The 24,635-nt window shown below is 38.4% G+C and overlaps 3 protein-coding genes across 5 annotated transcripts; 2 read left to right on the forward strand and 1 right to left on the reverse strand.

Moving 5' to 3' along the window:
• Positions 1-892: 892 nt before the first annotated feature.
• LOC143493099 (cell adhesion molecule CEACAM1-like) lies at positions 893-5,521 on the forward strand. 2 transcript variants are annotated; one of them, XM_076991249.1, is made up of 6 exons: positions 893-1,050; positions 2,803-2,826; positions 3,121-3,285; positions 3,487-3,765; positions 4,259-4,525; positions 4,917-5,521. In XM_076991249.1, exons 1-6 carry the CDS (start codon positions 999-1,001, stop codon positions 5,033-5,035), a joined length of 906 nt encoding a protein of 301 aa, XP_076847364.1. In that variant the 5' UTR covers positions 893-998; the 3' UTR covers positions 5,036-5,521. The 2 variants fall into 2 exon arrangements, with proteins under 2 accessions (XP_076847364.1, XP_076847363.1); XM_076991248.1 differs by having other exon boundaries at positions 914-1,050; positions 3,121-3,372.
• Positions 5,522-8,618: 3,097 nt separating this feature from the next.
• ceacam1 (CEA cell adhesion molecule 1) lies at positions 8,619-17,764 on the forward strand. Its single transcript, XM_076991239.1, has 11 exons — positions 8,619-9,162; positions 9,541-9,840; positions 12,236-12,514; positions 12,830-13,093; positions 13,202-13,477; positions 13,628-13,879; positions 14,205-14,480; positions 14,750-15,001; positions 15,204-15,479; positions 15,699-15,929; positions 16,062-17,764. Exons 1-11 carry the CDS (start codon positions 9,111-9,113, stop codon positions 16,142-16,144), a joined length of 2,541 nt encoding a protein of 846 aa, XP_076847354.1. The 5' UTR covers positions 8,619-9,110; the 3' UTR covers positions 16,145-17,764.
• A 103-nt stretch (positions 17,765-17,867) lies between these two features.
• Positions 17,868-24,380, reverse strand: pafah1b3 (platelet-activating factor acetylhydrolase, isoform Ib, gamma subunit). 2 transcript variants are annotated; one of them, XM_076991250.1, is made up of 9 exons: positions 24,232-24,380; positions 23,570-23,660; positions 23,377-23,466; positions 22,277-22,393; positions 22,012-22,134; positions 18,740-21,860; positions 18,472-18,504; positions 18,344-18,376; positions 17,868-17,952 (listed from the first exon to the last, which is right to left on the reverse strand). In XM_076991250.1, the coding sequence occupies exons 2-6, from the start codon at positions 23,648-23,650 to the stop codon at positions 21,603-21,605; spliced, it is 669 nt and encodes a 222-aa protein (XP_076847365.1). In that variant the 5' UTR covers positions 23,651-23,660; positions 24,232-24,380; the 3' UTR covers positions 17,868-17,952; positions 18,344-18,376; positions 18,472-18,504; positions 18,740-21,602. The 2 variants fall into 2 exon arrangements, with proteins under 2 accessions (XP_076847365.1, XP_076847366.1); XM_076991251.1 differs by lacking the exons at positions 17,868-17,952; positions 18,344-18,376; positions 18,472-18,504 and having other exon boundaries at positions 19,983-21,860; positions 23,377-23,443; positions 24,232-24,275.
• Between the last annotated feature and the right edge of the window lie 255 nt (positions 24,381-24,635).

Here is a 24,635-nt window from a genome sequence, read left to right on the forward strand (position 1 = left end):
CCATTCCTGGCTTTGTAGGTCATTAGAAGTATTTTATAATCAATATGAAATTTTACTGGGAGCCAATGCAAGGTATCTAAGTCAGTGCTGCTACATTTTGGTCTAGCTGGAGCTTGTTTAAGCATCTAGTAGTACAGCCAGAGAGAAAGTCATTACAGTAGTCCAATCTGTAAGTGATAAATGCTTTTCTACATCCTAGGAAGACAATATGTTCCTAAGGTGGAAGAAGGCAGTTCTAGAGATATTATATAAATGAGCTTCAAACGAGAAACTGAGATCCACAGTGACACCAATATTTTTTAATGGTTAAAGAAGGTGTGATTGGGAGTCCATAATGGTTTATTATATAGTTGGAGCTCATACTCCTGGCTGCCTGTGGGCATAACAGAAGCACTTCTATCTTGTCAGGATTAAGTGACAGAAAATTTCTCATGATCCAGTGTATGATGTCCTTCACACATTCCGCAGCAATATTAAGCTGAGATCTGTCCTCTGGTTTAGCTTGGACAAAATACTGAGTGTTATCTGCATAGCAGTGGAACCCAGCACAATGTCACCTAGAGGCAGTATATATAAAGAGAAAAGCAGCAATAACAAATCAACACCTCCTAAATGTGATCATTTCTATAATTAATCTAAAGCTAGTGTTAAACGTGTACTGAATCCACTAGCTGAGCTTGTGTCACATACAAAAAAATAAATAAATCAGATCAGATCTGTACTTAAGCACAAACTCTGAGTTTGTTGCTTTTTGCGTCTTGAATTTACTGGTGCATCGGTGAACATCACAAAATCACCCCTTTAAAACAATTATCAAAGCAAGAAAACAAGCAAACGACAAAGATTTACTGTTTTAGCAGGCCAACTGTCATTTAATATGATGTCAGAATTTATGTTGCAATTTTGGAAACTACTGACCTTCCCATCAATTTATATACACAGAGCTCTATAGGTACATTTACTACAATTTTAAGATCTAGAGAAAGAGAGATTTGAATATGCAGCTCAAGATGAATTTAATATACACAAACCTGCTACTGGCACTTACAGGTAAAATGACTCCTATTTTAATTTATCATGTGTTTTCATAATTGCCTCATAAAATACTTGTGTAGCTCCCATGTGTAAGGCAAGGTAGCCGTGTGCATGTGTGAAAATCCTTTATTTAAATTGTTGTCCGAGCATGGGAAAGTGGGGCAAAAGAACAAGGACATAAGGAAGTGCTAAATCAAAAAGAAAAAGGCCAAATTTATAGGCACTACGCACAAAGGTGGATCTCTTTATCTATTAGTGCTTTCTCTATCCTTCCTCATACAGCAACCCCGACTGTGTTAGAAAGAACCTACTAAATACTTGTGAATGCAGTATGTTGCAAAAATATAAGATACATTTTGGATTAGGAACAGACATTGCCTCACATCTCCTCATCTGTGTACCTCACGGCACTGTGAAAATGTAGTTTACACTATGCTGAGTTGTAAGTTGCTGCTGTTTTTCACGGTGTTCCTCTAACAACACGAATACACTGGACAAATTTAATCACAGATGCCTTTCTGATGTGCAAAATGGTGCTTGTATATCTGTCCAGCTATTCTGTTTAAAACATTATGAAAACTATGCTATCCCTTTACCACTTATTAAATAACAGGTTTATCTAGATTATCTGCATCGTTTATCAACCAGATGGGAGAAGAACAAGGAGACCATCAGTTACATAGACATTGAAGTATTTCTATGAAATGTAGGTGTCTAATAGTGCCTGCAGGTGGCCACCAGAGGGAGCCAGCAAACAATCAGGGGCTTTTAGCTTTAAGTCTTGGTATATGCCACATGCACACAGGCTTTGGGGGTAAAATGGTAAACTGGTAACATTGCTTCCTGGTTCGTTTTGAGTTTTGCTTTCCTGTTCTGTGAAGGACTGTGTTACTTCTGTATGTCTAGAGTGCTTTCTGAGGGATGTTTTCTTGTCAGCCACCGTAGCCTTTGGTTTAGTGTGGACCTGGATTTGTGCCGGTTTGTCCCAGATCTGGTTAAAACAAGAAGGTCTCCCTTTTTAGTTAGACCCTTTGTTTTCTGTGTATGACTGGATGCTTGGTCCACATGTAAAGCCATGTGATCTGGTTGGGTGAACCACCAGCCCTCTGGTATCTCCATCAAGCACTCCCTTCATTTCAGGGCCTTGGCCATTGTCAGGTTACGTTTGTAAAAATACCTCTGTACATGTTGACATGGTTTTAAAGTACCAAAATGTTCATGGACCAGATAATATCATGAATGCAATAAAGAAGGCAATAACTTACCTTACAACCGAGATAGGCAAATCCACACAGCAACTCCAACAAAATCCCCCAACGTTTCTTCCTCAAAATCCCTCTCTTTTGAAAAATGGCAGGTATCTTGTCTTGTCCAAATCCACACACAGATTCAAACATGAGACATACCATAAGATTAACAATGACTTGTATTTTTAGCTTTATGTACAAGTATTTTAGATTTATGTGCAATTACAATAAAACATTTAAATATTATGAGTAAATTTAATAATAAAGTGTACTCTTTCCAGAGTTCATTTATTACATGATTAAATTGTGTATATATTTTTTTAATCAATTCTAGTTCTCATTGAATCTTTCAATATTTCAATGTAGATTACGACCGTAATCATTTTACTCTAAAAGAGTACATTTTAGAGTACATTTTACTTTAAAACAAAGTTTATTTTTTCAGTGTACTAGACATTTGTCATTTCAGTGTACTTGTTATTTGTCACTTCTTTCACACATGTACACATTGTCTTTTCAGGTGCTGTACCTTTGGTTATGGCTGGTGAGTTAGTCTGTTCCCCTGTTTTTAGTCTGATCCTATTCATTTAAAAATGAAAAATAAAACCCTCAGAAGTACAGAATTTACCTTTTTTGATATTTGAAATTGTATCAATAGTGCAAGCATTAGCATAACATCAGTAGTGATTGTTTTTTTTTTGTTTTTTTTGAGGAATGTTAAGACACTATCAACAAATTTTGGATGATTGCAGAGAAATCAGAATACAGCAGGGCTGGATTGCACATATATAGTTAATGAGATTGCAGGTGCCCATGATAGACTGTGCATGTTTTCTAGATCATTCCCACATGGTGGAGATCTCTGGGCCAGATGAGGTGGTGGCTGGAGTGAGTGCCCTCTACCAATGTTCTGCAGTCTGCAGACCTTCTTGCATTTACACCTGGACAGTGGAAGGCCAGTCTATCGCAGGCAGCACTTTCACACTGACTGCCAACGGCATGAGTACGTTCGTGTCACTGTCCTGCACCGTGACAGATAAAGACCAGAAGAGTCGCGTCAGCACGTTGGTTAGATTGGTGACGGTGATAAGTAAGACGCTCCTGCAGCATATTTAATGCAACTACACTTAAACTAACAGGCTAGACATTACTGGTGAGCAGGTGACGTCAGAAAAACAGTGACCTTTCCTCTGTCTTCTTGCAGATCCCATTGCTGTGATGCCGTCAACTGACCAACCTTTACTGAACCAGACACCTAAAGTGGGCCGGTCATTCCACCTCACATGTAATGGTGCTGTTCCACCAGTCACTATAGTCTGGTTTAAGGATGGTGGAGTCCTTTCATTGGACAACAGGATGACTCTCTCCTCTGACAATGCAACACTGACATTTAGTGCTCTGGAAAAGGGTGATGGTGGCCAGTATGAGTGCAGAGTCATTAATGGAAGCGTGAGTGTCATAAGTAGGGACTACTGGATTAACTGTAAGTATGACTGTAAGCCCATTGCACCAAATTCACAGTTTTTCAATGACTACTATCATTCTAATATCCAAGTTCAGTATATGTGCATATATTGTAATGGGCATGGTGTTGAAGATAATCAAGAAAAAAACATCTGATATAAAAGGTGCAATCAAATCTGCCAGGCACAGAAACTGATGATGCATTGTTGTAGTACAAGACGATGAACAGTGTCTTGGATTGTTCTAAATATGTAACTGAAAGTATTCATCATAATCTTTACTTTATCATTTTCATAAATGGTTGGAGTGCCTGGTATTCTCCTGTAGTGTTCCAGACTACACCAGACCACAGACATCAAAATGACTTTCATCTGCAGTGATAGGTTATTCAGTCAGCTAAACACTTCCTGTGAAGTGAAAGTGAGAAGCATAACTGGGGCTTTACAGGATATGAATAGATAAGGTTGACCACCACCAGTGTACGCCATGCTAATCATAAACTCCTCCTGCAGTTGACTATGTGATTGTGACCCTGACTGGACCAGACAGGGCTGAAGTGGGTGTGGTGAACAATTTTAGCTGTAATGCCAAGTGTGGGGTGGACTGCACCGTGCAGTGGGGCCTGCATGCTGGCTTTCCAAAGGGAAAGTTCATCGCTGAGGGAACAAGGATCCACTGGACCCCATCTGAGGTGGGACAGACCCAGGTGTTCACCTGCATCGCCATGAACCCAGGAGCAGGCAAGCTTGGGCATATGTCCAAACCTGTCACTGTTATAGGTGGGTACAAGCAAGGGTTAAAAGGGCAATTGGCCAGAGATCTGCTGCCACCTAGTGGAGAGAGAGAGAGAGAGAGAGAGAGAGAGAGAGAGAGAGAGAGAGAGAGAGAGAGAGAGAGAGAGAGAGAGAGAGAGAGAGAGAGATACCTCAGAATAGTTGTATACCTCAGAGGTATACTGCGAGGTATAACCTTCAGAAGAACAATGTTAGATTAATACACACATTTTAAAATGAATTAAAAAACTAACCAATAAAAGCTGATTCATTAATTAATGTTGAAACTACATCTAAATGACTTGGAAGAATATTGTGTGGCAAAAGGAGTCTGTTAATGTACAATACAAGTGATTTTCTTTCTTTATTTTTATTTATTATTATTATTTTTTTGCAGAGGGACAGCCACGCCTCCTTGCCAGTAACAGCATGACAGCCAAGTCTAGCGTTACCGTGACGATCAGTGCAACCTTGCTGATGCAGATTTCTGCCTTTGGCCTGAAGGGGGAGCTGTAGATGCAACACACACTATACTGGAACAGCTCTCTACTGCTGGACTACAAAACTGCATGACTTCTGTCCAGTTCAGCCCAGTCCTCTCAGCATATTAATGTCATTTTATACACTGTGCTCAGGATGTCAAAGTTAAACTTGCAATTGAAACACACCATTGTCCACTTCTTAAACATTTGAGTGTGTTCTCAGAGTGAAGCTGAACTGGCAGTTCTGTTGTAGTGAAAACAAACAAACAAACAAAAAACTAGCCTGTAAACTTGACCGTAAGAGGGAGTAACATTGACCACAGAGATGTTTTCAAATAACCTGAAATAACTCTTCTAAAAGGTTTCTCTAACATTTAACATACCACTGACTCAAGTTCTAGACGGCCATCTGTATATGAACTATGGGACAATATAAGAGCTTTGGGATGATTTCATGCTATGTCTTTTTTGAAAGAACAAATGATTCAAAGTAAGCCTGTCCTATCCCAGTGGGCAGATCTTTTTGGGAGTGAGGGAGGGAGGGAGGGAGGGTGGGGGGGTGGGTGAGGCAGTGGGGGCAGTGACGCTGTTTGCTTTCTGTTCCTTTTGATGATAGCATTGTGTTGCTTCAGGCCCCCTTTATTCATCGAAACCCTTTGTTCCACACACTCTCACATATGTCACAATATGTCTTGCCTCTTACTAAATGTTCATTGGTTAGGGGCAAATGCTTGTTGGCTATTGGATAAAAAGGTTGATATTGTACACTTGAGTAACCATTGTAGCATGTTTTTATGGTGTTTTCAGTGTTTACATGGGTTCAGTTCTGTGCATTACTATAATAAGTTTAATAAAGCAGTAGCAATTATGTACCCTTGGTACAAATAGCAGTTGTTATGTTGTTACACAGGAAGGTGTTGTACACAATTTTAGCTAAATTTGACTATCAAAAGGAACCGCAAGCAACATGTAAAATTGCTCCTCACATAACTATCAGTGCTTTGCCTTTTCACTGTCTGTACCCATACGATTGTAAAGCTGCTTTGTGACAACATGTGTTGTAAAAAGTGCTACATAATTAAATTTGACTTTGACTTTGACTTTGTATGAAATGTCTTACACTGTGATGCTGAGGTCTTCACTGTAATCCAACCCATCTACATCAGTGCTTTACTGTCAGCCTTTGTTACATTGTCTCAGACGTTTCACAAAGATGTAGCTCATTTCCCATAGAGCACAATGAATCTGTGTCAGTCATGTTTGCCCTTTAGAGGCATGAATGGACATTACGAGAGGTCCAAAGAGGAGAGATAGATAGGAAGACCATAAAACAGACAAAGGGAGACAGTGGATAGTCAGACAGTGAGAGAGACATGATAATATTCAAACATATTTAACATGTTCCCTTGTAACAAAGCATGCCTATAAACTGCTTAACAAAAATTGCTCATGCTAGTCTGAATGGTCTGGTTTTATTTTTAACTTTTTTTAATTGAAAGCTAAATCCATATTGAGTATGTGACACGTTTATTGCCTGGGTGAATATTAACCAATCGTTTCATACACTGGCAACAGGAATCCCATTTTGTGTGGTTGAAAACAGGAAGATTCCAAAATTGTTACAGGATGTTGACCCTCCAGATGCGTTGAAATGTTTGTTAAAGGTGGTCAGAATAGGCAGTGTGTTGATGACTTTATTGTTCATGAGCTTCATTCTACATGAAAATATGAGAACATATGAAAATATGTGTCACTTTGTTCACCCGTTGTGAAGATTCTTTTCTTATGGTGCTGGATAAGGTGGGACATCATTTATAAATGATCTTCTCTTCTGACCCTTGTCCTTGTGGACACCCCTTTCCTCTCACCCTCAGGTCAGATCTTCAGGTTTATGTTAGGGGGATGTCTTGACCAATTCTACATATATTCTGTGAGAATTTGGACTTTGGTCTTGCTCAAAGAACCAACAATGAGCTAATCAGTTCCTGTCTTTCTTTTGTGTGTGTACTTCACCCATCTCACATGTTTGATGCCAAAAAATATTTAAAAAATGAATTAAAATAAAGTAAAACTAAACTTTTTACATTTAATCCATCAATGAATGCCATTGCTGCTCAGGTGTGTGCCACTGAGCCTTGCCCTCCTTCTAAAGCCTTCAGCAGCTGTTCAAAAGGAAGCAACACTTATATGTTATAATTATAGGTAAATTATGACTGGTAATACACACTTACCAGATACTTTATTTAAAAGATCTACCTTTTACAAACACTTGCTGGTTACTTTATTATGTATAGCAATCTTGTAGGTAAATTTTATTTCATTACAGTTTGTTATCCTAGTGTTACCCTAGTTACCCCGGTGTTGCTAAGTACAAGTTGTAAGCCAGAGGTGTGCACTAAAATAATTGTATAGGGCTTTGTTCTTCCTTGAGATTACAGTACTTTTCATGTGTTCATTGATCAGCAATTATACATAGTTTGTTTTCCATCTTTTCCAGGGGTTCCAGAAATTATGGAGGGTATTCTATCTTACTTTGTAGATATTACTGCATCCAGAGCTATAAATGAGTTGGTTGTGGAGTTCAAGGGAGGTGAAATAACTGACTTCTTAAAGCTTATCTGGTTCAAATATTAGTAACCGAGCAGCACCTTATTGTGAAATCATTGCTTCAGGTAGAGGGGTCTTTTATTCATACTCACTCATTGTAATTCATATCCATGTATGTGCTCACCTGGACATGGAGATCTATACATAGGACACAGAGGGTATTGTGCAAAAGTACCGTTGATTAGACCATGGAGCACCAGCCTTGTTAGCTACACGGACAGTCTGTCATCATAAATCATAGAAGTAGAAAAACACCTAAATACCACATAAATACCACACGTAAGACATCAATACTCAGAACTGATTTCTCTGCATCAAACAGAAATCTTTTGAGAGTGAGGGATAATGTAGACCAAATTGTATAACATGAATATATGTCATGGGATAAACATAAATAAAACAACCTAAAATCTTTAATATGAAAATTGAGTCAGTTATTTTAAAAATTGGAAAAAGATCAAACATGCTTCTCTGAGTGAAATTTTAAAAAAGGATGTGTTTGAAACAACCCATATTTAGGAAAAGAGCAATGCAGGCAGTAATGACCTTGGATCAGCACTAATCAGCATAACTGAACATTTCCATGCAGGCAGACAGATGAAACCTAGTTGGACTTCTAGTTGGACTGGGAATTCTAAAGAAACAAGTTTCTAAACAGCTGTAAGAATGTTCAAGAAGATCATTTTTAAGATTTGGAATAATACCATTATGAACAACTTTACATACTGTACATATGTAATGTATAAAGTATTAATATCATATACTGTTTGCTGTATTTCCATTTTGAATATTTTATGAGGCATTGAGCATTGTCTTTACTGATTATATCTTAGTGACATTGTTGTATTGAGACAGGTATAGTTAATTATAGTTATTATTATTATTATTATTATTATTATTATTATTATTATTATATATTAGGTAGAATGTTCTTATTGCTGCAATTGTATATAATATAATAAATGTATATATGCTGACTGAATCTTCAAGCAAACTAGACTGAATTGTAACAACCATTTTCAAATGGCAAGTGAAAAGCAGTAGCATGTCCTCAGCATGGATGTACTGTGTCCTCAGACTGCCTTTCTGTACCAGTATCATTAATCAGATTAGTTTACCAAACACAAATGTGGACTGCCATTAAAATAAACCCAAAGGTCTGAACTCTGATTGGTACAGACCCTCTTTAATGACAATGTTAAAAAAAACAAGCTAGAAAACCGGAGTGGTGCCACTTTACACCATGACACAGCCAAACCAACCTGTAATGCCAAGCGTCTGTGTGCATGTGTGTCTGCGAGCATGGGTTAGGGTGGAGATTTAGGAGAGGTTGGGTCACACATGACACATGTATCAGTGCTAATGCAATAGCTATGCAAATATTTGGACACACAGTCCCTGGTGGCTGTACCACTCTTTCATTCCCTTTTAACTCTACAGAAGTGTCCAGGCTCATGTCCATCTGGTGTATTGTGAAGTAGGACAAAAATAGGAGTGACAAAATGGAGTATAAATTCTACTGCTTCACCTTGATCCTCATCATCTACATAACTGGTATTTATACTTACTATTTTAATTGTTTATAAATGAGTGATTTTGATACTTCAGTATTTTGAAATGTGTATATAATTCATTGGGTATACTTCAGCATATTAAGCACAGAATACAGTGGAATAGTGGTGTTTCCTCATTGAGAGAACGTCTGGTTAGACAGTGTTTAAAGTAGATCTTAAGTATTCTGGTAGGCTATATTAAATTAAGCTGGGTATGATTGTTATTTATCAAGTGTAAATAATTGTCTTGAAATGTGTAAATTAATTTAATAAAATTTTATAAAATATGTATTTATGTATATTTGCCTGAGAAAAACACATCTTTGAAATTGAGCAAAGTTTCCAAATGAGATAAACTAACATATTTTCTCTGTCGTAGGTGTGTCTCCTTTGATTGTGGTTCCATCCTCAAATCCTGTTGCAGCGGGTAGAAATGTCACTCTGACGCTGAACCCTGCAACGACAATTATAGCTGGCAACTGGCTGTTTGAAGGCAATGTCATGGTGTTTTGGTACAAGGAAATGTTCATACTGGAAGGCAGTTATGGAGACAGAGCATCTTTCAACTCTTCCAGTCTCCAGCTCTCTCTGGGTTTTGTGAATGTGAATGATTCTGGTGTCTACGCACTCCAAGGTGCAAGCCCACCTTTACGAGCACAAGTTGTACTGTCTGTTCAGGGTGAGTTTCCAAACATGTAATGTGACACTAAATCAGCCAAACACAAGAATACTAACACATTCTCTCTACATAATTATCTTAACACATACCCTTAAATGATTCTGACCCTAATTAGAAACCTACTTACAAATTACAATTTGATTGACAAAACTTTCACAACGAGATGATTATTTACAAATACCAAATCAATTAACATATATATCCAAATTTCCAAATTTATTTATATAGCGCTTTTTATAACAGTTGAGGAGGAACCTTGAGAGGAACCAAGACTCAGTGGGGGAACTCTTCCTCCTCTGGCCGACGCCGGTCACCATGACAATAGTAATTAAAGAGACACATAAACAAAGAAGTGATGGGAATGATGAAGAGTTCTCATCTTTGTGTATATTTATATGCAGGTGTTTCTTGGGTAGGAAGGCAGCCTTTTGGAAATAAGAAAAGTGGGACAATTAGCTCTGTATGGAATTATATGTGGGACAGAGGAAATATAAACATTTATGGAGTGTGGCATTAAATTATTACAGCCTAACTAAAAGAGCAGAACCAGAAGGTAACACAGACTTGGATCCTGAGATATTGGCATCCACCCACTACTGTCAACAAATTTGAGTGGCCACATGAAGTGACAGGATGACAGAACCAGTGCCCCAGTTTACCATAAAACCCTTCGCCATCCTGTATCTGTACCTTTATCTAAGGGGGCACATTAATTACCAAAGGTCAAACTAAATAAGTATGTTTTCAACCTAGACTTAAAGGTTGAGACTGTGTCAGAGTCCTGGACACATTTTGGAAGGTTATTCCATAGTTTGGGGGCATTATAAGAAAAGTCTCTTCCCCTGCTGTTACCTTATTAATTGTTGAATCTAATAAGATGCCAGCACCCTGTGATCTTAGTGGATGTGAGGGTTCATAATAGGAAATAAGTTCTTGGAGGTAATCAGGAGCAAGCCTGTGCAGTGCTTTATAGGTGAATAGAAGAATTTTAAAATCAATACAGAATTTAACTGGGAGCCAATGCAGGGCTGATAGGACTCGGCTGATATGATTGAGTTTCCTAGTTCTAGTTAGAACTCTGATTGCAGCATTTTTAACTACTTGAAGTTTGTTTAGATTCCTGTTTGAGCATCCTGACTGTAATGAGTTACAGTAGTCTACTACTACTGTAATGGAGCTAACAAAGGCATGTACTAATTTTTCTGCATCTTGCTGGGATAATGCATTTCTTAGCTTGGTTACGGAGATGTAGAAAAGCTATTCTAGTAGTATTATCAATGTATTTATCAAATGATAGGTCAGAGTCGAGTATGACGCCAAGATTTTTGGCTACTGAACCAGAAGTAATGGGGTAGTCTGTGAGATTTAGCATTAGATCTGGTATTTTCTGTCTTGTGGCCTTTGGGCCCAGAAGGAGAACCTCTGTTTTGTCATCATTAAGGTCGAGGAAGTTTAGCGACATCCAGCATTTACCATCTCTTATGCAGGCCTCAATTATTCCTAATCTGGATTTGTCATCAATACACTGAATGTTAAATTTATGTTGTTTTTGTTGTTGAATTTAAGTTGTTCTTCTTTATGAAGGCATGTTTGGTGTATATAAGCCTGCTCTGAGCTGTTTAGTACTGCATATTATTTTGTTTCTTTCTTTGTATCGTTGTTTTTTTGCTGACTGGTTCTCTCTGGTTCTTGGTTCTCTCTGATGCCTTTGTCTGCCTACTATCCTTCTCTACCTGGTTTTTACCATTGTTTTCATGATTTTGTTTTTTCATTGCCCTCCTGTTTGGTCAGCCTTATTAACCTTTTGGTTTTACCTAACGTACACTCAGCTGTCTACCCAACCTACACCATATTACAGCTTGAAAAAGTTTTTTATACTTTTTAGGTATTGAAAGGGTTAGTGTGAATAAAAATTTTAATTTGTAAAGGTTTTTGAAAGTTAGTGTAAATTTACATAAACAAGCCCATGTCAACAGTTATGAATGATTAGGTGTCATGAAGTAGCTTCGGACCCCTCGGGCGTGTGTATGTTTGTGTGGTCTGTGTCTGGTTATTGCCCATATATGTATTTCCTTTGGGTGTGGTCCAATGTGGGTGTGGTCCAATGTGTGTGAGATGCATCCATCTCACCTGTGTCTCGTCTCGCCAGTGTCATGCCGTACACTTGTTACTGTTACATTGGGTACATAGTTAAGATGTATGTTGTGTTAGTTCCATAGCCAGGTTCATTTGAAATCATTTAAATTTTCTACATATTCTTTCTGAGATCCAGTGATAATAACAATGGTGAGAGAGAGAAAAAAAAGTAATCATTAAATTTTGCATTGTACTGACACCAAATTTAGCAAAGCTGCAGTTTGAAACTAATGGTCTCCTTGTGTTTTATTATTTGCAGAGCCAGTCACGAATGTATCTTTTACTGTGAGTCAGACAAATCTAGTGGAGTTTAATGACAGTGTTACACTCACCTGTTCCGCCCATGGTACACAGTTGAATTTCTCATGGCAAAACAGCAGTTCTGCGGTCACCAGCGGGGACAGAGTTCAGCTCAGTAGTGGTGGAAGTGTCCTCACTATAACCAACGTGACAAGATATGACCAGGGGCCTTTCACCTGCGTCGTGGTAAATGGCGTCAGTAATGGAACGAGTGGGAACATTTACTTCAACATCAGCTGTGAGTATGGTGTTACACTCACGCTGGAGTATTCCAACATCTTGTCTACAGCAGTTCATCTTTTACACTGTAAATGAAGATTATATAAATTATGCTTCTTGTATAAGGTCTAACACTTCATACACTTCAAGGTCATACACTTTATCAAAGCAGTCATCTTGAATAAAGATAAAAACATTTTATATTATTTTACATATTTGTAGTTAAATAAATAAATGCTTGTACTCAAACATTCAATTTGTATAGTTTAGAAAGGACACATTTTTTTCACTATGACTGAACTCGGGCAAACGTAACTTGATATTTTCCCCTTAGATGGTCCTAGTAACTTGACAATGATAGCCACACCACAGAAAACTGGGTACATTTCTGGATCAGACATTACTCTGACCTGCTCTGCTGATTCCAGTCCTTCAGCTTGGTTCTTCTGGTCCTACAACAACATTTCTCTTAGTACATCTGGACAAAACTTACAGCTTACAAATGCAACCCAGAACCAGACAGGAACCTACACCTGCACTGCCCACAATACAGTCACTCTCAGATACACTACAGCCAGCAAAACCATCTTCATTCTTGGTGAGATTGCAATTTAAAACAATTGTCTTTTGAATATCAAGTGGTATAGCTTCAGGAATTCAGGAATATTTGTGCTAATGGTGACTAATGAAAAATCTCTCCAATTAGACCCAGTATCATCTGCTATAGTGACGCCTTCTGTGAACAAGCCAATTTTCAACATGTCCTTTACTCTGAGTTGTGACATCATGGGTCCAGTGGACTCCACTTACTGGGAGAAGAATGGCATGTACTTGCATTCTGACAGCAGGATCTTAATATCCAACCAAAACAAGACACTCCTGTTCACCCAGCTCACTCTCGCTGATGACGGAGATTACCAGTGTGTCGCCAGCAACCCTGTGAGCAACATGACCAGTGTGCCCTACAGGCTGATGGTCAACTGTGAGTCGTAAACACATTACCAGTCTCCATTGATCAGCTTGTGAAAAATGAAACAAAACAAGTGTGAAACAAATTCCATGTGAAAGTTACATTGTAGCTAATAAAAATAATACCAAATAATACCAAAAAATGTATTTCTATGTCTCCAAGATGGACCATGGAACATCTCAGTGTATGGTCCAGCCATTGCAGCAGCAAGTTCTTCACTGGCACTGAATTGCTCTGCCTCCTCTCAACCTCCCAGTAAATACACCTGGAACTTCAATGGCTCAGAGGTGGCAGCAGGCAGCACATATAGGATTGGAGCTCTCTCGTTGAATGACAGTGGAGAATACACCTGTGTAGCCTACAATAACATCACAGGCAGAAGTAGCAATGCCACATGGGAGCTAACTGTTATTGGTAAGAAAAAATGCTTGATATGACCAAAACTGAAGATGATCACTCTTTTTCTTCCATAAAAATATGTTTCATCTACCTTGTATTCGCTGTACAGTATAACCACCTTTTCTCTCCAACCACGATTCTATAAATATTTTAAGACTATATCATATGATAGATGTTATAATTGTTTCTGTTGTAAGACATGAGGGACAGACAGTGAAGAGAGCAGAATACAGTTAAATGTTTTAACACATGCAGAACAAATACATGTGACCGAAAAAAATCAAACAGACACTTATCACTATTATAACTACTGGTTATGGTTAAAATCTCTTTTCTCCAGACATCATATCATCTGCTACAGTGGTGCCTTCTGGGAACCAGATCATTTTCAACATGTCCTTTACTCTGAGTTGTGACATCATGGGTCCAGTGGACTCCACTTACTGGGAGAAAAATGGCATGTACTTGCATTCTGACAGCAGGATCTTACTATCCAACCAAAACAAGACACTCCTGTTCACCCAGCTCACTCTCGCTGATGACGGAGATTACCAGTGTGTCGCCAGCAACCCTGTGAGCAACATGACCAGTGTGCCCTACAGGCTGATGGTCAACTGTGAGTCATGAAGGCATCATTAGTTCCTTTATAACCAAATATAATGAACTATAATCATTGTTTACTCTGAACTGTTACAGTAAATGAGAAATGATTTACATTTTTGCATAAACATGGGATTAAGTTTATATAAAACTTCTACTTCTACTGTCTTGCTTCTGTTTCATAATATTAACAACACATTTACAGTTGCAATAAAAATTATTTAGGTCAAATATGGATTTCAGCAGGCATAGCAAAGTGGCCTCTTTTTGGCTTTTGTGTCCTAGATGGTCCTTGGTCCTCTACAATCTCTGGTCCAGCTATAGCAGAGGCAGGATCTAATGTGACACTGAAGTGCTCTGCCCGCTCTCGACCTCCCAGTGAATACAGCTGGTACTTCCGTGGCTCGAATGTTGCAAAGGGCCCTGTGTTTGAGACTGGACTTCTGTCCTTAAGCAGCAGTGGACAGTACACCTGTGTGGCCCACAATAACATCACAGCCGGCAGCACCAGTGCAACATGGAACTTAACTGTCATCAGTAGGTTTATATCCAATCACGCCTAATATTTGATCGCATCAAGAACTCAAGTCAGCACTCAACAGGCCTAAAAAAATAATAAGCGATCGTAAAGAATCATATTCAACTGAATGGTTTCATCTTTTGCACACTTCATCTTTCTCTTGGCCTTCATGTCAGATGTATCCCTTTGGTGAAATACCGCACTGTGCTTGTTTTTCAGAGGCCGTCTTCTCTGTGGTGGTGACCCCAAGCATGCTCGTTCCTCTTGTCTCCAAACATCTACAGCTGTTCTGTAACATAACAGGTGTTTACAGCAGCATTCAGTGGCTTAAAGATGGCCAGGCATTCAGTCCAACACCCACAGCCACCATTTCTTTGGACAACACCACTCTGGCCTTCCAACCTCTGCAGATTGTTGATGATGGGATATACCAGTGTGCTGCAGAGAATGCCATAGGAAATCACATTAGCAAACCTTACAAGCTAAATGCAAACTGTAAGCAATTTTCCTGCTAATTTTGATCTTTTTTACAATTCCCTTTATAATTTTGAATCTTGTAGTATTGCAGAACATTTATTCACTATTATTGTGTGTTAGTAATCTGGATTATTAACACACCCCATTGAGACATGGCTTTCCCAATGATGCATGACATGTGATCTTTATACCAATCTGATACTGATTCCTGACTTGGCCTGTCCTCTCTGTGAACAGATGGGCCTGTGAGCCTGACAATCACTGCTGAGGTGAGGCTTGCCATTGTACTAACCTGTGACGCAAAGTCTCATCCGCTGAGTGTTTATCACTGGATCTTCAACAATACCAACATTGGAGAGGGTGCCACAATATTCATCTCCATAATGTCGGCCTTGGGCAGCAACTACACCTGTGTGGCCAGAAACCCACTGACCAATGTTGCACTCTCTGGTTCCTACATCATCCCAGGTAGTGTAGCAACCCTTCATAGAACTGAAGATTAAAAATGATGGATGGACAGTTTTTGCATGCGGTATTTAGTTTAGGAAAATGTAGTACTAATTTTGGATTCAGCATTCTTTTCCTGAATCTCCTCCCCAGATCCCAGTGATGTGGCTCCTCTTCAGGCTAGTGCCCTGCTGACCTCCAGCCTCGCACTCATTCTTGCTGTGTCAGTGTTGTAGCTGGAATACTGGTCTCTCTTTTTCGCTTGTTTACTTGTTTGTTTGTTTATATTTAGCCTCCTCTTTGGGTTTCAGGATGCACTCAATTTTAGTTTCTCATTTCTCAGGTACATGATGATATCAAATGATTATATATATATATGCTTTATGTTGGAGTTTCAGTATACTGAAATCTGGTTTTTCAGGTTTATCAGGGTGTCCTCTAAAATAACTGTTTCCAGAGAAATCTCACTGATGTTACATGCTTGAACAGTGATGCCTGCCAGACGTATTTGGCAAAAGAGACGAGCAATCACAATAAGCTGTTGGTACTGCTGGTACTGCTGGTACATACTAGTGCTGGGGCCAACCAGGTGCCAAATGTAGGGTGGGGTAATACATAGCCACGGTGATTAAACCAGCTATGTTCCATAACCACGGTGATTAAACCAGCTATGTTCCATAACCATGGTGATTAAACCAGCTATGTTCCATAACCACAGTGATTACACTAGCTATGTTCCTCCTACTTTACTGGCTGCAGTGACATTTATTGAGATATCAAATGAATTTCTTCAAGCCTTGAAATTGTAAGCTACCACATGAATTTAGTACACCACTTCTTAATGCTAATCTGTCCTTCCTGCTGTATTTTGCCTTTACTTACTGTATTTATAGTGACAAGTTTGATGTTCCGAATATTCACATATATATGAATATTGTGCACTTTTATTGTTTGTGAATGTATACATAACAGAAACAATACAGATAGAAGGCTTTTTGATATAGTTTATATTACATTTTACAATAGATAGAGCAAATGTTTGTGAAAACTGTATAAATTATATATCTCAATCGCATATGTGTTTTAGGCCAAGCGGTAGAAATATACTATTTCAGTGATTTAAAGTGTCAGTACTTAAAAAAGTTATATTTTACAGAAAATAAAATATTTAGATGTGATCAACATCTACCCTTTCAAAATGACAGGCTTTGTCATGGAATGTGTCTAAGATTAGTTCCATGCACAGTACAATTTTGGCTACAAAAATACACAATAATGTAAGCAGTAGAAATATCAGTTTAAATATTATCATTAAGGTGACTTTTAAACTGGGGTACTGATGCTTGCTGAGTGCTGTTTCCTGCATTTTCTCCTTTGTGAAATTCCAATCTTTTTGCAACGAGTCATCTGTGCCTTAGTGAGTAACTCTGAGAGTAGATAAAAAACATTAGAAACAACACAAACAGCAAGATTTTAGTTGAGAAGGTTGTAACTCACAGGAAGAAGACGATTGTGATGCCCTGTGTGTGTGTGTGTGTGTGTGTGTGAGTGTGTGTGTGTGTGTGTGTGTGTGGCTTACTTGGAGATTTGCAGACACACTTTTTTCGTTTTATTTCTTTTTTCCCTAAGGATAAAAAGGTGACAGTGTCGTTATAAATAGTAAATAGGAATGGCGAAAGGGCATCACACAAGGGCCATCTATCATAAATGAAAACCATAGCAGATTCTGAAAAACAAGTTCAAAGCACTGACAACAAAGGAGCTCAGTAACAAAATACAACACCACACCACACTGCTGTCCTGTGTGCTGCTAGTAATATCAGTGTGCTTGGGTATACAAAATAAACCCCTGATGCTCTCTCTCTGTGTTTTTGTAAGGCCTGGTGTGTCCTAGCATCCTGATTTCTATGTGATTCCATCTTTATTGCAGTACCATGCACTCTAGTCTAAGATGCCTCACCAGCGCAAACACATGATCTCTCCCGCTGCTTGGGGCTGTGTCTGATAACATCAGCAGGCTTCACTGCATCTCCACGTGGTGGTGCTGTATTATGTTCACAGAAAGAGAGTGGTCAGAAAAGTCTATTATTTTGCACCCACTTTTCTCTAAATGCCCTCTTAATATATCTCAGATAAATAGGTAAGGCATTATGTATCTAGGCACTATTCAGTTTATCTAAAAGCTCTCTTAATATAGCTCAAATAAAAAGGTAAGGCATTGCGTATGTAGGCACTATTCTGTATCTCTAAAAGGTCTCTTAGTATAGCTCAGATAAATAGATATGGCATTATCTGGCACTATTCTGTTGCTATGGTATTAAACAATCCATCATGTTCAGTTTTTCCATTAAGGAGAAAAATATTGAGTAAGAAGGAAAAAGCTCCCCCTGTAAAAGTGTTGTGAAAAACTCAGACTCTGAGCTACTGTTACTTACCAACACCATCAGCCACTGTTTGCCTCAATTTCACTAAAATACATTTATATTCATGGTTAGCGTACATAGTGATATTTTAACACAACCTAACCACTGATGAAATTCTAAACAAATAGTAGCCAACTTACAATCCGTGTGTGACTGTTGTGAGTCTGTATGTTCTGTAAGGACAAATACACCAGTGTACAAACATGAACATGGAAACCTTTTTAAAGCTTTCATACATTTGACACTGATATTCATTTTTCATCATGACTTTTGTTTTTGTGTTTATCACACTATTTTTTTTTACCTGCTGCAGAAACTAAAAACTTGATGAACAAATAATACAAAAATTATAAATGTAATATGAAATGTAATAATACAAAAAAAATTATAAAGAATACAATACAGTACCTTGACAAAAAGCACTGAAGCCCACCATGATAATAAAGACCAACAGGAACACCAGGAATTTCATATTCTCTCAAAATATTAAACCACGGTTTAATTACTTTTGTTTTTCTTCTAATTTCTGGATGGAATTTGGGATACAGAGACCCAGCAAGCCACTATGTGTTGAGATGAAGCAGGCGCTGCATTTATAAGGAGCTCTCGGTGTCTGGTTTCATACATTGTGCCTGAGCTTGTTGTAACACAAGCAGAATCACAGTTGACATGTTGACAGCATTTCTTCCATGCACGGAGCTGCCAACTTTTCTGATTAGGGTTTTTATGCAGGTTGGACATGAAAGTAGTCATTCTTTTACTTAAGTCCTTTATCGTGCCAAAGATCTTATTTGACACTCAATGCCGTTAAAATGGAACGCACACTACAGCTCATCCTGTGTCTCACCATATATTATAAATTATCTGAAATATTATGAGACCAACAGAACCCTCTAACTTCACCGTTATGTTATTGCCTCTGCGTATAAACAAAACATAATACTTCTGTGGTCTACCACAGTCATTCATGTCAAAAATGAAAAATAGGTGTTTTTACATGGGGGGGATAAGCTAGGTTAGTTTTAACACCATATTCAGCATCACTGCACATGAATGCTCGCCAGTAGGTGAATAATATGAAAAACGATAGACCATCCTTGTTCAGCTCTTGTTGCCGATTATCAGGCAAAAACATAAATTTTTCCACAGTACTTGCAGACAGGATCAGCTCTTTGAAGTTTGACAAGCTTCTGTAGGCCAAATGTGAAGTCCACAGTTCTCCGATTGCTCCACTTTATATAGTCACCAATCCTGAGATGTAAGAAGTACTAATGTTAGTCAGGGACTCCATGTAAGACCTAGACTGCAGGCATAGCCTGCGTCAAACTCAAAGGTTAATGGGAATGCTACTACCTGGCATTTTAAATTTGCTCTTGCCAATATCAGATCTTGAGAATGACTAAAAAAATTATTAACACACATGTAAATAAACAAAGAGACATTTACATCTTTATCTTTAATTTCAAGCAAATACCAAAGGGAGTACATAACCAAGAAACTGATCTATTATGGTTTCATCTTTTTCACCGAAAAAGCCACTCATGTGCATCAAGTCATGAGTGTACCTACCTTTGAGGATGTTTTGTCATGGTTCTGGTAACAATAACATAAACTTTAGCATTCAGCTCTTCACCATCAATTTGACACTCCCTTATGTCATAATTCCTTGCACGTTTTATTGACCCAAGGCCCCCTTACAGTTTACAGGGTTCACACACTCAGTCTTGGCTATTTGTGGGAATAACTTAAAACGTGCAAATGAAGATTGTTCAACATTAATAGAACAATGTAGCCAAAGGGCATAATCATTACAGACATGGTCATCCTATACTCTCATAAACTTTACTATAAACATGCCAACAGGGAATTCTAGCGCAAAGCCTAAAAATTCAATATAAAGATGTTAGCTTGCATGGTTCTGTGGTTTTAATCCAGCGCTTTAACATGCAAGATATTTAAATATATCGGTTCTAAACTAGTTACAGACTTGTAATTTCATTGTACTTTATGCAGATACAGTCCCCAAACCGAACATGTGCAGTGCCCAGGACTATCATGAAAGATTTTACATGCAAAAAGACTTTAATAGTAACCAAAGGCATTAGACAGAGTAGCATTAGCACATAACATATGCCACTACACAGAAGCAGGTTACCAGAACACTGCATTTGGGGGAATGACTCTTAAAATTTGAACCATTTACAAGACCAACAAATGTCCTGCAATTAAGAATTCTCCAAGTAAAGCCCTGGAGCGCCTCAGTACAACTTTTTACTATCTTCACTATTCTAAACATACTTTATATTCATCAATAACATTTTTATGTGGCTGAAGCAGGTTTATTGGAGCATGGAAACCCCAAATAAGGTAAAGCTGTTGCTCTCCTGTGCTTGCACAGTCGTAGAACTGTGTTTGTTTGGTCCAAAAGGGTTCTTGCCAATTCACTGAAACCAAAACACATGGTGTAATTCTCCCATACTTTCGCTTTGAAGAAAAGACAAAATAAGAATTTATAACAGACACATAAAAAGCACATTAAAATATATTGGCAATTGTGGAAGGCAAAAAAGGCACAGAACCCATTGTAGACAATGACAACGGCTGTATAACGTCTCCTGGCCGGCTCACTCATTCCTGTAACGCTTCACTCTGGCTGCCTCCTTACTAACCCAAGTAACATGAGTAGAGGCTTAGTGTCAGCTTCTAAAGCAAAAAGGTATTCATATTCGTATTCAACATATTCTTGGTTCTTTTATTCATCTTTGTAAGTAAAAGAACCGCAACCCAGCAATCATCGTTACTTGAGCAGACTCCAGCATGGACTTGCACTAGTCTACTGACGGTAAAAGAAAAAAAAAAAAAAAAGGTATTTTCCTCTGAGATAATGGTGGACAAAAATGGCACAATGTACCAATCTAACATACTCGCAAAGCAACAGATTGTGTCATCGTAGTTGAACAAGCTAATAAATGTAAATGTAATCATCACTTTAGATGTTTAATGTATTAAAGATACATTGTTTAAAGCAGATAAATGAAGATGAAATGCCGTGCAGTGGCACTTTGTGAGAACATGTATGGTACAGTATACTTGGTGGGAATCAGGAAGGTTTTGTCAGTGTTGGACAAAAGTCCTGGGTATGTTTATGTATGTTTTAATGTTGACCTTAATCATTTCTACGTGAAGGATATTAGTCTCTAATAGTGCTTTAATACCAGTGTGAGGCAGACTTCCTGGCAGTCTGGGAACCAGCATGTTTTCAGGGTGGTGGTCAGGGTGCATGCATCTCTAGAAGGGCTTTTACGCTCTTGTACAGTGGCTCACACACTTTCTGATAGGCATGTGGTGTGAGGTGGAGATAGTCATAAAGGTCCTGATGGGAGATGGAGCCATCAGAGTGGATGAACCCTGGATCCACATCCAGAAAGGAGGAGTAAGACACAGATGCCAACTCGTCCTGCACCAGAGCATTCACCCTCGCATTTCGGTCCCGCAGCGGGTTTGGAGTTTTACCCCTTGGCAGAATGCCCTGTCAGGAAAGAGGGAAGAGAGAGAAAAATCTGTTAGAAGAAAAAAAAAAAAAAAAAAACACATGACCGACACACAAACCTGCCCAGGTCAGAAAGAAGCAGAGGAATACAGAAAGCAGGAGCAGTTTCTGAGCAGGAGAATGAACTAACCAGCACAAGAATATGCGCTTGAGGTAGGTGCTGGTTGATCAGATGAACAATGGCCATGATACCCCCACAGATCTGCTCAGGGGTATGGCCATGGTTGTTGGTGCCCACCCACAACACCACCACCTAAACACAGAGGGTGAAAAAGGCCACGTTTTCAAATCAATAAATCACATATATATATAACACCATATCTGTATATTTCTGAAATGTGCTTCAATATTTAGTAATAGTTGGCAATCTCAATCAAGTACCAATCAGATTGTACCTTGGGGGAGATGTGGTCCAGCTCTCCATTACTAAGTCTCCACAGAACATGCTGTGTAGCATCACCACCAATTCCAAAGTTCAAAGTATGAAGTGGGGAGAATAGCTTTCTCCATACCTGTCAACAACATAGACAGATAAAAAATGTAATCATGTGTAGAAGATTTTGACCACCAAGATTGTATTATAATTTCTAAAGTTGAAGGATTTCACTGGGATTCATCATAGCATCTAATTTTAAAAAGAAAAAGGTGCCATGTTATTTTATTCCTTGTTACTAGACTTCTCTAGTTTTATCCTGCCACTGAATGTCCTGAAGTTACCTACAGTTCCCTCCTGATCCCTACTGAAGGGAAGACTGCTTCAAGTCTTCCTTACATACCTGCTTCATCTTGATAACGAGGCTGGAGCAAGAATGCTATATTAGGAACTGGGCAGTACAGTGGGGCCTCAGGAATGTAGCTGAAAACATATGGCCTAGAGGAGTTTTTGTATTGAGCCAGCTCTGTCAGAACAAATACATTTTCTTCTTAGTTATTTTATGGCTTTCTGGAGGAATTTTGTCTACCATGAAAGGGAATGCACTCCCGCATTCCCAATTACAGCCTGACTTTAATGAATATTAAAGAGATGTTGCCATAGGACAGCAACATCAGCTGTTACCTTTGATAGTACTGTATACTCACACAGGGTGCCCTTAGAGCCTTTTACTTTGGAAGTGTAAATATATGTGCATTAATGAGATCTGGTGATGTCAATTAATGATGGTTTCCTTCGTTACATGCATTAAAGCTGCTTTATTGCTGATAGTGCCTTCTTGTGAAGGATCAACCTACTAAAATGTGACTCACTGAGTGAATCCCCATTCACAAGGACCCATGTATCCAAAACCAACTACCAAAAGTAATTTTTAATTGATCTTATCTGCTTGTGTGTCAGGACATGTCGCTAAAAAACCCAAACAAGATATGCAGTTGCCCGAGTCATCTACATACTGAGATCACCTCAAAACTGATTAATAACTAAATGCACACTGAATTCTTGCTCATAATTGCCAGTAGTTTATATATGTATGGGAATCTAAAGACAAATGTAGCATACCTCAAACTCATGGAGCAGCTGGACAAGAGAGTCTCCAACAAAAAGAACATCAGGTTCCTTCCCTTTGCTGTCAGAGACAAAACGATTATGCTGTAGAGAGGGAAAATAATAAACCGGTCACATTACAAAGCTACACATTATGACAAACAAAACAGTACACTCAAGCACATTTGTATTAACATGCAAAATTCACCATTGACATCCACCGTCCATCGCCTTGCACATCCTCACAAGGCATGGGTGTGGCCGCGGGGTTAGCATCTCCGCTGCTCATTGTTGTTACTCTTAATAAAAACAAACAAACAAAGGGTTTTAACAGTACGAGTGAAAGCATCTTCGTTACATAGACCCATGTAGCGTTTTACATTATTCGGTCGACTGAACTGTAAGCTGTTATTTAAAAAAATATGGTATTATTTAAACTGAAGCTTGTGTGGGAAAACAAAATATCAAAATTACAGCATAAAGTACAGGATCGTTATGATGTGAACGAAACAGGCGCAATTCTGCCATAACCACTAAATTTTGTTAACAGCTTAAAAGTCACAGCAAATTTTCGGAGGTGGGTTTGTGCACTCAAATTTGCCCTTTGCGTGGTTATATGCAAAGACAATACATGCAGTGTTTTAACGTGCAGGGGCCTTTTAAGCTCAATGACTAACGTCTAAGTACAATGTTTTGTAGCTAACGTTAGCTAGCTAGCTAGCTGTCCAAGTCGTTGCTGTGTATTCTATTTAGATAATTCTAAAGCAAATTTAGCCTGATAACGAAATTAGAGACGCAATGTGAAATACATTTTTTAACACTGTAGAATGACTGAATACAATATAATACACAAAATGCAATTATGCTTACCTGTAGCTAGAGCTACAGCTAATTACCAAACCCTCTTGAGTCTGTTCTTAACCCCGGAAGTTAACATCAGCGCAGGGGTTCATTAAGGCGTGTTAAGCAGAGCCCAGAGAGTCTATCTTTATTTTCAAAATTTATATATTTTTTAATCGATTAAAGACTTTTCGACGTTTTCTTTTCTGTACATATCAATTCGACGTTTTTGTAATTGGTACTTATTTGAAAAATCTTCAGTAGACGAACATTAATCGATGTGTTTGGACTCCACAACTGACTAAGACAGAGCTTGGATTCGCCAAGGATATATTGAATTACAAAAATCTATGTACTCGTTAAAAATGATATATTTACTGGTTCTGTGCATTGCTGATTTTTTAAAATTTATTTTTTAAGAATAAAATTTTAAT

This window comes from Brachyhypopomus gauderio, unplaced genomic scaffold, assembly GCF_052324685.1.
Source record: "Brachyhypopomus gauderio isolate BG-103 unplaced genomic scaffold, BGAUD_0.2 sc81, whole genome shotgun sequence".
Classification (NCBI taxonomy): domain Eukaryota; kingdom Metazoa; phylum Chordata; class Actinopteri; order Gymnotiformes; family Hypopomidae; genus Brachyhypopomus; species Brachyhypopomus gauderio.